This window comes from Geotrypetes seraphini, chromosome 5 (assembly GCF_902459505.1).
Source record: "Geotrypetes seraphini chromosome 5, aGeoSer1.1, whole genome shotgun sequence".
Taxonomy (NCBI): domain Eukaryota; kingdom Metazoa; phylum Chordata; class Amphibia; order Gymnophiona; family Dermophiidae; genus Geotrypetes; species Geotrypetes seraphini.
The window spans coordinates 67947623-67960682 of record NC_047088.1 but is presented as its reverse complement, the minus strand read 5'-3'; the positions used below and the strand labels follow the sequence as shown (position 1 = coordinate 67960682).

At 47.5% G+C, this 13060-nt stretch overlaps 1 protein-coding gene across 3 annotated transcripts in view; it reads right to left on the bottom strand.

Annotated features, from left to right (window-relative positions):
• The window catches only part of FRMPD3 (FERM and PDZ domain containing 3), a 496827-nt gene that overhangs the window by 90679 nt on the left and 393088 nt on the right, over positions 1–13060 (bottom strand). For all 3 annotated transcript variants that reach the window (XM_033945378.1, XM_033945380.1, XM_033945379.1), the window contains one exon: positions 57–188. In XM_033945378.1, coding sequence (XP_033801269.1) covers positions 57–188 — 132 coding nt within the window. The remainder of the gene's footprint in view (positions 1–56; positions 189–13060) is intronic.

Here is a 13060-nt window from a genome sequence, read left to right as displayed (position 1 = left end):
ACAAATTTAGATAAAATCCTGATAGCTAGGTCCAAGTAAGAAAAAGACAAGCTTACATGGGCTAATAGCTGCTTGTCCTGTAGGAGGAGAAGCTTCTGGGTTTGATCTGAATTTCTGTACTCCAGAACCAGGGCAAAATGTTCTATGTACCTCAGGGATAAGCGATCCTGTAATGTCATCATAACATCCTGGGAATAAAAGAGAGGCAGAAAGATAGATGGTCATTTGATAATGTCAGGTTTTCAACAAATGACCTGCCATAGTTATAAGAAAGAAAGATCAAACAAAGTAATCTCTGAAAGCAAGAACAGATATAAATTCTTAAGCAGCACAAGTATGTCATTGTATCAAACCCCTCCCCCCCAAAAAAAAGAACCTTAGATTGTGAACCCTCTGGGGACAGAGAAAAGACACAGGAAGTGATGTCAAAAGGACACAGGAAGTGAAGTCAAAAGGAGAGCTGAGCTCAGCGTGAGCAGCAGGTAGGATATGCTGCTTGCTGCTGGCAGAATTTTGAAGAGGTGGGTGGGTGGAGAGGAGAGGTGCCAATGCCTTTGCCAAGATAGCACCCAGGGCAGTCTGCCTCCTGCTCCCCCTCCTATGCCACTGCCTGGTATTCAGCCAGCACCAAGCTGTCCACCCAATGATGGGCGGCTCTAACTTAACTGGCTAAGCGAATATTCAGCACTGGCCAGTTAAAAAAGGCCACGCAGTTAATCTGGGTGGCCACTAACAGTGGGCGACATCAAAGCCTGCAAGGTAGATTAGGAAAGGGGTTTTTGTTATTTAGGATGGGAAAGGTATAGGAGTCCAGGGGATAGCAACAAGGGATAGTTTTGATTGGAGGGTAAGAGGAGTGAGGGGATTGGGGGAAAGAAAGAAAGGGGTGGAGTTTCCCTATGTGAAGAGAGAAAGAAATTGGCGGCCAAAGTTACAGAGTCAACAGAGAAAGGGGGAGAGTATAGGGATTTGAGTTTGTTTTAATTAATTATATTTAGGTTTTTGGGAGGTTTGGGGGGGGGGACATTTATTTACTTGGGGGGTTTTTTCCTTACGTTTTGGCCCTTACTTGTCGAGGAGTGCGGTTGGTAGCGGCAGTTTCGGTGAGGAGAGGGTAATTTGCTCTTCGTGGTCTGTTGGGCCCCGTCGGGTAAGTCCTCGCTTTCGCGGTCCCATTTATCTAAGCTTGCCGTTCGGGTCTTTGCAGCGTGTGGCTTGCAGTAATTTCAAAAAAAACGGGCAGCGGTGTACCGCGAGTGAGATAGGAGGGAGGAGCGTCAGATTCTGTGGGGCGTCGTCGGAGTTCGTGGTTTGAGACGGCGGGAGTTACATTATTCTTCGGAGGGTCAACTTAAGTATTTAGTTTGACGGTGAGACGGCGTTGGTGAGTCAAGAGCTGTCTGTTTGGGAGGGGGGGGGGGGAGTTGTTGGGGACTGCAGAGGATTTAGGCAAGTAGTTTCAGTAAAAAAAAAAAAAAAAAAAAAACCGGGCTTGGTGTGCTAGTACTTCTGCGGTGGCTGGTGTTTCCTGAGGGGGGGCAGGTCCTTGGGAGCAGTGATTGTGTGGTTTACAGCGGCGGGGTGAGAGGTGTGTGTTGGGGGACTAGAGAAGCAATTTGTTTGCATGGTAGAGGGGGAGGAGGTATGGGTGGGGCACGGAATACTGGTAATAAGGGTGCCCAGAGTGGGAAAGGAGGAAAGAAGGCTACAAAAGGGGCGGGGAGTGGGGTTTCATTGAGTGCCGGTAAGACTCCTAGGAAACAGCAGGCTCCTCGGAAGCAACAGACTAAAGGAAGCAAGACTGGTGGTACAGGCCCCGGAGCAGCTATGCACCCGGTTATGGTTACCGGGGGGCAGGTGGCTGAAGCTTCGGTGGGTGATGAGGCTCCAGTTCCTGGACCATCCAATGTCTGTTTGGGGACTCCTGAAGTGGCAGTGGCTAGTACCAGTGTTGCAGCGATACCGCGGACATCTGGTGAGTTGGTGCATTCATTACTTACTGCTTTAGGGGAGGTTCGGGCAGGCGAGGAGGGGGACTCGGCTAGAGAGGGGCAATCTTTGGGTTTAAAGCATTCTGGTAAAAAAGCGCTGCGTAAAAGTTTAAGGGATAAAAAATTTTTAAAACGTTTGAGACATGTAGTTAAACGTATGGATTCGGAGAAGCGTCAGCGGCGTTTGGTTGGGACAGATCCGTTGTCGGTGTGGGAGTCTACGGACACGTCGGGGTCTTCGGATTCTTCCTCCTCTTCTTCGGAGGAGGATGTGTTAATTAGTTCGGGGCTGCCAAGTGTTGGGGGGTCTCGTCCGAGTGAGGGTGGAGTGCCGGGATTATCTAGGAAGGGTCACACATTGTGTTCTATTGCCCCCTTGGATTGTCATATTTCTCCGAAGTGGAAGCGTAAAATTTTAAAGGGAAAGTTTATTGATTTCTTTACACTTTTAGCACGTGATAATACGGGGGTGCAGAATAAAGATGGCATTAAAACAGACGAAAAAAGAAAAGGGGGACGGGTAGCAAAGAATATCTTTAATTGGTTACTTGGATTTAATGTTTTTGCTAGTGTTTTAGGTGAGGCTCGTCCGGAATTGTATTCAGGGTTATTGCGCTATGCAGATCTCATATTGAGGGCTTACAGGACGTATGGGGGATGGTTTTGGCTCAATTATGACGAGCAGTTTCGGAAAAGTATGGTCCGGGATAAAGCGGATTGTTGGGGAGTACGGGACGTTGATTTGTGGCTGGTGGAAATGACTCCTTCCCGGGGTGCGTCCTTTCGGGCACAGGGTTCTGTGGGGGGACAGTTTGGGGGGGGAAATATTCCTGGAGGGTCGGGAGCGGGAGGTCCTCGTTGGGCTCCGCCAGCAGGGGGTGTCGGGGCAGAGTTGGGAGCTGGGAGAGGTGTTAGTGGAAAAGGGGGAAATTTGCCACCAGCATGTTTTCAGTTTAATGCGGGACGATGTACCCGTACTACCTGTCGTTTCCGACACTGTTGTAGTCAATGTGCGGGAGGTCACCCTGCCTTTCGTTGTTCGGGAGACATGCAATTCAGTCGTGGACAGTTTTCAGGAACTTCCAGACCTTTTGCGGCACGGAGTGGTGGACAAAGCTCCTTCCCCCATCAATAATTTGGTTTTACGGTTATGGTTGAATGTGTATCCCAATAGGGGGGATGCATATCATTTGGGGGTTGGATTTACTGAGGGTTTTCCAATACCATTTGATGGACCGCATTTGCAACATCGCGCCCGGAATGCTCCCTCTGTCGCTTTGCATGCTGATGTGGTTGGTGCTAAGCTACAGAAGGAACTGAGTTTGGGTAGGATTGCGGGGCCTTTTCGGGTTCCGCCGTTCCAGGAGTTTGTAATATCCCCGTTAGGTATTATCCCAAAAAAGGAACCCGGTAGTTTTCGGCTTATACACAATTTGTCTTACCCAGCGGGTTCTAGTGTTAATGATTTCATTGATCCGCTTTTCTGTAGAGTACAATATGCTTCTTTTGATGAGGCGGTGGCATTGGTGCGGACATTTGGTCAGGGGTCATTGATGGCTAAGGCCGACATCGAATCAGCATTCCGTTTGTTGCCAGTCCATCCTACTGCATTTCACTTATTAGGATTTCAATTTGAGGGTGCATATTATTTCGACAAATGTATGCCAATGGGATGTTCTATCTCATGTAATTACTTTGAGGCATTTTCCACTTTTGTTCATTGGGTGGTCAGGCAAGTGAGTGGGATGAGTTCCATTGTCCATTATTTGGACGATTTTTTATTTGTTGGAGCTCCGGCTTCCAAGGAATGTGCTGTTTTGATGTCCGCTTTTCAAGCTGTAGCAGAAGCATTAGGGATTCCATTGGCTCACACGAAGTGTGAAGGGCCTGTGACAACTTTAATATTTTTAGGGATTGAACTGGATTCCATTCGGATGGAATCCCGTCTTCCTTGGGGAAAAGTGCAAGCTTTGGTGGAAGTTATTGGCTCTGCCTGTGTACGGAAGAAATTGAGTTTACGAGACATTCAAACATTGGTAGGCCATTTCAATTTTGCTGTTCGAGTCATTCCGATGGGGAGAGTATTTTCGCGGCGATTGGCATTATTGTCGGTGGGTTTGAAGAAGCCGCATCATAAAGTTCGTTTGACTCGGGCTGTTCGGGACGATTTGAGACTTTGGCATTCATTTTTGTTGTCCTTCAATGGGGTATCTATTTGGCAAGCTTCGGCGGTATCTAATTCAGATCTGCAATTGTTTACTGATGCCTCAGGGGACATAGGATTTGGTGTGTTTTTCGGCGGGGCATGGTGTGCTCATCCATGGCCCCTGTGGTGGCAATCCTTGGGATTATGTGACAATATTGCGTTACTTGAACTGTTTCCGGTATGGGTAGCGTTGGATACTTGGGGTGTTAGGTTGGCCAACAAAAAAGTAGTCATCTATTCCGACAATATGGCGGTGGTCTCGGCGCTTAATCGCCAGTCGGCTAAATGCGCCAGATTGGTGGCATTGTTGAGAATGATTGTGTTGGCTTGCCTGCGGCTGAATGTCTGTTTATCGGCACGGCATGTGCCAGGGGTGTGCAATGAAATCGCTGATGCCCTTTCTCGTTTGCAGTGGTCACGTTTCAGGGCGCTGGCTCCTGCAGCGGATGGCTTCCCGACGCCCATGCGGGAGGAATTATGGGAGATCTTCCAGCAGGCAGTTGGCAGCTCTTGCATCGATCATTAGCCCCGAATACCTGGAAATCTTATGCAGCTGGATGGAGGCGTTTGATGTTCTTTTTGGACCAAGGAACAGACAGTTGGCAGTTCCCTGTATCAGAACAGGCACTTGTGCAATTTATTGCTTATAGTGCACGGCAGGGTTGGTCTTTTGCGATGGTGTCTCAAACTTTGGCAAGTTTGGCTTTTGTGTCTCATCTTTATAAGTGGCCTCAGGTCACTGGCACATTTGTAGTCAAACAGATGTTGAAGGGTTATGCGCGAGCGGGAGTGGTGTACCGTCCGCGCTTATGCCGCCGTCCTATTACTTCTGACATTTTGGTTTCGCTGTGTAGTCAGCTTTCAAGCATTTGCTACTCTGAGTATGAGGCCATATTGTTTCAATTGGCTTTTGTAGTGGCATTTTTTGCGGCGTGTAGAGTTGGTGAGTTAGTAGCGCCATCGCAACGAGCCAGGGGTGAAGCTGGGATGCTTTTGCAAGATGTCATGCTGGATGAATCTTACTTGCGGTTATATTTCAGGAGGTCTAAAACGGATCAGGAAGGTAGAGGAGTATGGTCTGTATTGAGGAGATCGCATAATCTAGTGATATGCCCAATTCGATTGGCTCACCTGTACAGGGAAATACGGCCTTCTGGGGGTCTTTATTGGTTGGTGCACTTGAATAGGTTACCTTTGACTCGTTATCAGTTTGCAGCCCTAGTAAAGAAGAGTGTGGCAGCCTTGGGTTATGATCCTTGCGAATTTGGAACACATTCATTTCGCATTGGAGCAGCCACTTCAGCAGCGCTTGCTGGGGCCTCTGCGGAACTGATTCAAAGAGTGGGAAGGTGGCGTTCCAGCCAATATAAGGGTTATGTGAGGGACGCATTGTAATAGAGTGGTGTGATGCTGATGTTTTTAGTGTGGTTTTATTTTTTGCAGATCCTCGACCACTTCTACCTTTGTCTAAGGATATATGCGTTTGGCTTTGTGGACATTCTCACATGTTTTGGGCTCATAAGCATGCCCGTGAATCCAGATGGGGCCACAATCTGGGACTGGCTGAGGCTGGCATACGAATTCGCTGGCTTGCCATTCGAGGAATGATTTGGGAGCAACTCTTGCCTACCTTGCATCAAGCGCATCGTTTCTCATCTCCAGTGCTTATTTTGGTGCATTTGGGTGGTAATGACCTATGCTCTTTAACTGGAGTGGCATTAATTCGGCAGATAAAACAAGATTTACTGTCTGTTGCTTGCTCTTTCCCAGCAGTGCGTGTTGTTTGGTCACATATTCTTCCTCGTCGTTGCTGGAAGGGAGCAAGGAAGCCTGCTGCGATTGAGCGTCTTCGCAGGCGAGTGAATACAGAAGTTTCTAAATTTGTAGCTATGATGGGGGGTCTGGTATTGGTCCATGACCTCATTTCTGTGGATTGCCCGGGCTTATTTCGCCCAGATGGGGTGCATTTATCTGTAATTGGGGTTAATATTTTTCTCAGTGAGATTCAAGATTTGTTACAACATTGTTTAGTGGGCTAGATGGCTGCAGCTGTAGGGGGGGAGCAGTAACAAGAAGTTCTGTCACTGCTAGTGGCCTAAGGGTAGAGCCTTTATTAGAGGCGAATTTAATTGAAGACCTATGATGGTGAATTGTAAATATGTCCTCGTGGGCGACACCGCCACGAGTGGAGGTGGCTTGACGACACCGTAAGTCACCGGGAGTTAAACGAAAGTTTGGATAAGGGAGCTAGTGTCGGTACCGAGCAGCTCTTAGAAGTAAATCTTAAATGGTTAAATGCTGAGTTTGTTTATGTTTATAAAAGTTTCAAATTTAATGTTTGCAATATGAAATAAAGCTGCGGCCAATAATTGCCCAACTGAACGATGTTATGAGTTATTATTGAGAAGTGAATGTAATTTGAAAGGCTGATGTATGAGTCCCAATGTTAAAAAGGCCACGCAGTTAATCTGGGTGGCCACTAACAGTGGGCGACATCAAAGCCTGCAAGGTAGATTAGGAAAGGGGTTTTTGTTATTTAGGATGGGAAAGGTATAGGAGTCCAGGGGATAGCAACAAGGGATAGTTTTGATTGGAGGGTAAGAGGAGTGAGGGGATTGGGGGAAAGAAAGAAAGGGGTGGAGTTTCCCTATGTGAAGAGAGAAAGAAATTGGCGGCCAAAGTTACAGAGTCAACAGAGAAAGGGGGAGAGTATAGGGATTTGAGTTTCCCTCCCTCCCACCGCGAGGGGATGTATTGGAATGGGGTGAAGATGGGGGGGTGGGGGGTGTCGGTCGCAGCCATTAGGTTTGGAGGGCCTAAGGGTAGAGCCTTTATTAGAGGCGAATTTAATTGAAGACCTATGATGGTGAATTGTAAATATGTCCTCGTGGGCGACACCGCCACGAGTGGAGGTGGCTTGACGACACCGTAAGTCACCGGGAGTTAAACGAAAGTTTGGATAAGGGAGCTAGTGTCGGTACCGAGCAGCTCTTAGAAGTAAATCTTAAATGGTTAAATGCTGAGTTTGTTTATGTTTATAAAAGTTTCAAATTTAATGTTTGCAATATGAAATAAAGCTGCGGCCAATAATTGCCCAACTGAACGATGTTATGAGTTATTATTGAGAAGTGAATGTAATTTGAAAGGCTGATGTATGAGTCCCAATGTTAGTGAATATCTGGAAAAGACAGGCTTGCTATTTATGTTGCCCTTTAAACTTAGCTGGTTAGCGCTTGAATATTTGTGGCATATGAGAGGTTAGCTGCTAACAAGTATTCAGGGGAGATAACTGACTATCTCCTATTGAATATTAGCAGTTAGCCAGCCAAACACTATTTAACCGGCCAGGAGCCAACTTTCACTAAAGTCTTCAATTTAGGAGCAAATAAAGTGAGTGGCGATGAGGTGAATTTAGGGCAGGGAAAAGAAATTAGGAGCTTAGCACCTATTTTCAGCACTAGGTTCATAAATTAGACTCATAAATCTAGGCAAACAAATGGTAGGTTTAAATTTTATAAGCATGGAGGGGAATTTTCAATAGGATATCTATGCCCAACTTTAGATGTTTCTGCAAAGCCTAGGATCCCTCCTACTTGTATCTTAGTGGGGGTGGGGGTCAGGGGGTGTCGCCGGGACAGGAGGACTTGGGATCCCTCCCCTCCCAACAATGATTGGCAGGTTTGTGGGGCAGGTTTGTGTCACCGGAGCAGGAGGGCATGGGCTTCCTCCTACCCCAATCGTGTTGTCGGTGCCGCTGGGGGTTTTGGTGGGGCAGGAGGGGTTGGGTCCCTCCTGCCCGCGATCAGCTCAGCGGCAGCCTGTTTTAGGTTTTGATTATACCTGCTCTAGGTCGGCCCACATCCTGCCCCCCTCCTGCTCTTTCCCCTCCTCTAAAAATGCCTCTTTTCGCTCTACGTTTAGAGGCAGGGGAAAGGCCTAAGCTGGTTATGGGTACTTGGACGATCAGGCTTTTTGATTGTCCAAGTACCCATTTAGGCCACTTTTTAGAACTTTTTTTGTTTTGATTATGAGCCCCATTATGACTATAGCAATGTTCCCTAGATACAGAGAACACACACAATTGCTAAATAAAGATCAAATTGCATTTGCAAAAGAAAATAGAAGTTCTCACACCCCCCCCCCCCCCCGCCTTCTCTCCTCTCCCCTCCCCAAGGGCATGTTACTATTGTCTGGTAATGAAAGTCCTCATACCCAATAACTACATGTTCAAGGTTCTGCTGGGAGCCACTGTTATCGCGTATTATTTGTTGTTTATTGTGAGCTTCTAAATTGCTACTAATGACTAGGGAGTCAATTCAGAACAGTTTCCATGAGCTTCTGTAGAGGTGTTACAATACAGAGTTACAAAGAGCTTTTGTGAGGTGTTACAATACATGGGCTCTATACAGAGTTACAATATATGAACCAATCTCCTTATGAGGTGTGTAAATATTGTGTACTCAACTGCAATAGTAAACCTAGTATTATATGTGAATATACGTAGGATGATTGATTTGGTGTAAACCTATACATATAAATAGAATGATCGATGTGCTGGTAACACAAGTAGGATGATTGATTATGACATAATTAGTGTTTAAGCCCGTTACATTAACAGATGCTAGAATATATGTCTGTCTTTCTTTCTTTCTATCTCTCTCCCTCCTGCTGTCTGTCTGTCTTTCTTTCCGTCTGTCTCTCTCCCTGCCCACTGTATGTCTTTCTTTCTGTCTGTCCCTCTCCCTGGCCCCTTGTCTGTCTTTCTTTCTTTCTGTCCCTCTCCCTGGCCCCCTGTCTGTCTGTCTTTCTTTCTGTCTCTCTCCCTGCGAAGCTTCAACTCCAGCCCCCTTCTCCCACTTACCCTTAAATCACTCTTTTTGCCTCTTCCCCAGCCTGAACAACCACCAACCACAGTCCGGATGCTGAGGGTTGGTATGCCTGCTTCCATTATTTTTGTGCTCTCCTTGGTCCTGTTAGATGGAGTGAGGTTGGGAGGGGGAGTTGCCGCCGTGGTCACCGCCTCCGTGCATCTGTGCTTAAGGTGCCTTCGCATGCACAGTAGAAGGAGCCAGCGTCGCCGAGGGAGGGCGATGGGGAAACCGCCGCTGGCTCCTTCTACTGTGCAGGTGTGACACGGAAGCACAGATCATGGAGGCAGGGATCACAGAGTTTGAAGTGCGCATGCGACCTAAGGGTTTTATTATGATAGATTATGCCAGTATTAATAACTCTGTATTGTAACATTGCTACAGAAGCCCCTGCAACTCTGTATAGAGCCCATTTATTGTAACATCTCGCAGAAGCTCTCTGTAACTCTGTATTGTTAACACCTCTACAGAAGCTCAAGTATTGTAACACATGAGCTTCTGTAGAGGTATTACAATGCATGGGTATTACAAAGCATGGGGCTTCTCTAGCGGTGTTTCAATACAAAATTTTTAATACCAGCATAATTATGCAATAATCAATCATCCTACTTATGTTACCGGCAAATTGATCATCCTACTTACGAATCTATGCATATGTTTCTACGAAATCAATCATCCTATGTATAGTCACATATAATGCTAGGTATACTATTGCAGCTAAGTACACAATATTTATTTACCTTCTAATGAGGATGGCTTAGGTATTGTAAGGAGGTTGACCATTTCAACCAATTATTATCTATTTACATGTATCTGTATCGTGTTTTATGTTTCTTTGAAATATTATCTTCCTCAGAGTCTAGTTTTCTGGGCTTCTTTGATTTGTCTATTTATATTCCTATTGTGTTCATCCTATCATGTTCCTGATGGGAGGGGGAGGGGGACTAGCCAACTGTCTATATTGTTTTATTGGCTAAAGTAGTCTGTGAAGAAGATAGTCTTTATCCCTTTTTGAACTTTCCAGTATCTTTTTCTAGTTTTAGTTTCTTCGAGAGGGTGTTCCACCACCTTGGCACCATCACTGACAACATTCTTTTCCTGACTTGTTTTATATTTGATGTTTCTGAAGGAGGGAATTTCCAGCAAGTGATTTTGGCTTCAGCATAGTGCTTATGTTGTTGTGTGCTGAGGTAGTCTGGCCGCTAGATATTGTGGTTCAGAGAGATGAATGATTTTGTGTGTCAGCAGTAGGATCTTGAATTTCACCCTGCTTTCAATTGGGAGCCGGTAGCGGGGTGGCACTCGTCTGCCTCAATTTTCCCAGTAGAAATCTTGCTGCTGCGTTTTGTACCATTTGAATATGATTAATCATGTATTTTGGAATGCTCAGCAGGACTGCATTGAAGTAGTCGAAGATTGAGAGTATCGGGGTTATTATGTTGGACATCGCTTGACGGTTGAGGTAGGGTTTGAGTCCTCTGACCCAGTAGAGTTTGCCATATGCGTTTTTCACAATGTTTTTGATCTGTGTTGTCATGTCTTGGTTTGGGTTCAACCATATTCTTAGGTTTCTCACCCCGTCCATGGAAGATTTTATGGTGTTGCTGTTCAATGTTAGTTGGTATCTTGGGCTATTTCCTCCCCATTTGTTAATTAACAATCATTCTGTTTTCTTCTTGTTGGCTACTATCCATTTGTTTGGAGCCATCTGAAGATTTTTCCCAGGCATGTTTTGATCTTCTGTTTAGCTTTCACATTTTGTTTCTTTAGTGGGATGATCAGTTGGATGTCATTTGCATAGATGTAGCATTCCTATTCCAGCGGTTGGATGAAGATGTTAAAGAGCATGGGTGCTATGGCTGATCCCTGTAGTACCCCTATGTCTGTTTCTTTCCAGTTGCTTGTATTTCCCTACCATTCTACCCTCATTAGTCTTTTTGTAAGAAAGGATTCTATCTAAGCCATGACATTTCCTTTGAGGCATCTTGAGTTTAGTAGGGTGTGTTGGATTAGGTTGAAGGCTGCTGACAGGTCCAGGAATCCCAGTAGTACATCCTCTCTTTTAGCATGGCGTTTGAGAACCGAGTCCTGTACTGTTACTAGCATGGTTTCTGTGCTCAGGTCTCTTCCAAACCCTGATTGGGCCTGGTCAAGTTTTGATCTGTTTCCAAAATGGCTCCCAAGTCTTTTGAAAGGAGAATCCCCAGACATTCCAAAGTTAACAGATGTATCTTTTAGGAATTTCACTGTAAATACAGAAGTGCCTTTATAAACTTTGAGCCCAATATTCAATACTGGGCCATGTTTGGTCTTTGGCATTGAATTTCAGGGTATATAGAGCTGGCTAAAACATAGTATGATTTTTGGTACTTATCCAGCTATGAAGAATTGCATACAGATAAAGCTGCATTTTATGTGGTCTTATTTATGTGGTTATCTTAACCACATAAGTGCTAACTTCACCCCTGGAATGCCCTCCCCCCAAAAAACAACCAACCAACCAACCAAACAAAACAACTCAGTCAGTTTTGGCTTGAGCACTAACTGAGCATTTTCAGTGGCACTATCCAATTAAGTGCCACTGAAACAGTGGCATACCAAGGGGGGGCGGGAGGGGCTGTCCGCCCCGGGTGCCAGCCCTGAAGGGGTGCTCCCGGCCTTGCCGTTCAGTCCCCCCACACCCCCGAAGGACCGCTCGCCCAACTGACCTTCCTGCACCACCTGTGAAGCAGCAAGCAGCAGGATCGTGAGGTCAGCTATCCCTGAGCTGCTTGGGTGCTGCTTCCTGCGCCGCGGTCCCGCCCCTCCTCTGACGTCAGAGGAGGGGCGGGAACGCGGCGCAGGAAGCAGCGCCTAAGCAGCGCAGGGATAGCTGATGTCGCGATCCTGCTGCGGCTGCTTCATAGGTGGTGCAGGAAGGTCAGTAGGGCGAGCGGTCCTTCGGGGGTGGTGGTGGTGGTGAGGACTGAATGGCAAGGCCGGGAGCATAGGTAGTGCTGCTTCATAGGTGGTGCGCGGAGGCCAGGGGGGCGAGCGGTCCTTCGGGGTGGGGCGGATGGGCAGGCAGGCAGGCATTCAAGGGGGAGGGGGGTGACAGGCAGGCAGGCCTTCAAGGGGGGGGACAGGCCTTCGGGGGGGGTTCAGACCTTCAAGGGGGGGGGACAGGCTTTCAAGGGGGGGGGGCAGGCAGGCCTTCAAGGGGGGACAGGTCTACAAGGGGGGACAGGTCTACAAGGGGGTGGGCAGGCCTACAAGGGGGTGGGACAGGCCTTCAGGGGGGGTGCAGGACTTCGGGGGGTGCAGGCCTTCAAGGGGGGGACAGGCCTTCAAGGGGGGAACAGGCCTTCAAGGGGGGGGACAGGCAGGCAGGCCTTCAAGGGGGGGACAGGCCTACAAGGGGGGGACAGGCCTTCAAGGGGGGGACAGGCCTTCAGGAGGGGTTCAGACCTTCAAGGGGGGGGACAAGCCTTCAAGGGGGGGACAGGCAGGCAGGTCTTCAAGGTGGGGGGGACAGGCCTACAAGGGGGAGGGACAGGCCTTCAAGGGGGGACAGGCCTACAAGGGGGTGGGACAGGCCTTCAAGGGGGGTGCAGGCCTTCAAGGGGGGACAGGCAGACCTTTAAGGGGGGACAGGCCTTTGGGGGGGACCCTGGTTTAGAAGTACACGGAGGGAAGGGGTGTTCAAAGAGACGTGCATATGCCAAACTTTGGGGGGGGGATGAAGAAATACTGGGTCTGAAAATAGAGGAGAGGGAGAGAAATGATGGACCATGGGATTTAGGGAGGGAAGGAACTGAAAGGGAGAGAAATTGGACACAAGGGATGGTGTGGAGGAGAGATAGAGATACTGGATAGGAGGGTAATTGGGAAAAGAAAGGGAGAGATGGTGGACTTTGGGGTGGTGGGGAAGGAGGGAGAGATGCCGGATGAAAGGGTAGTTAAGAAAAGGTGGATCTGTGGAGGGAGATGAAAAAAAGGAAAGATACCAGACTTCC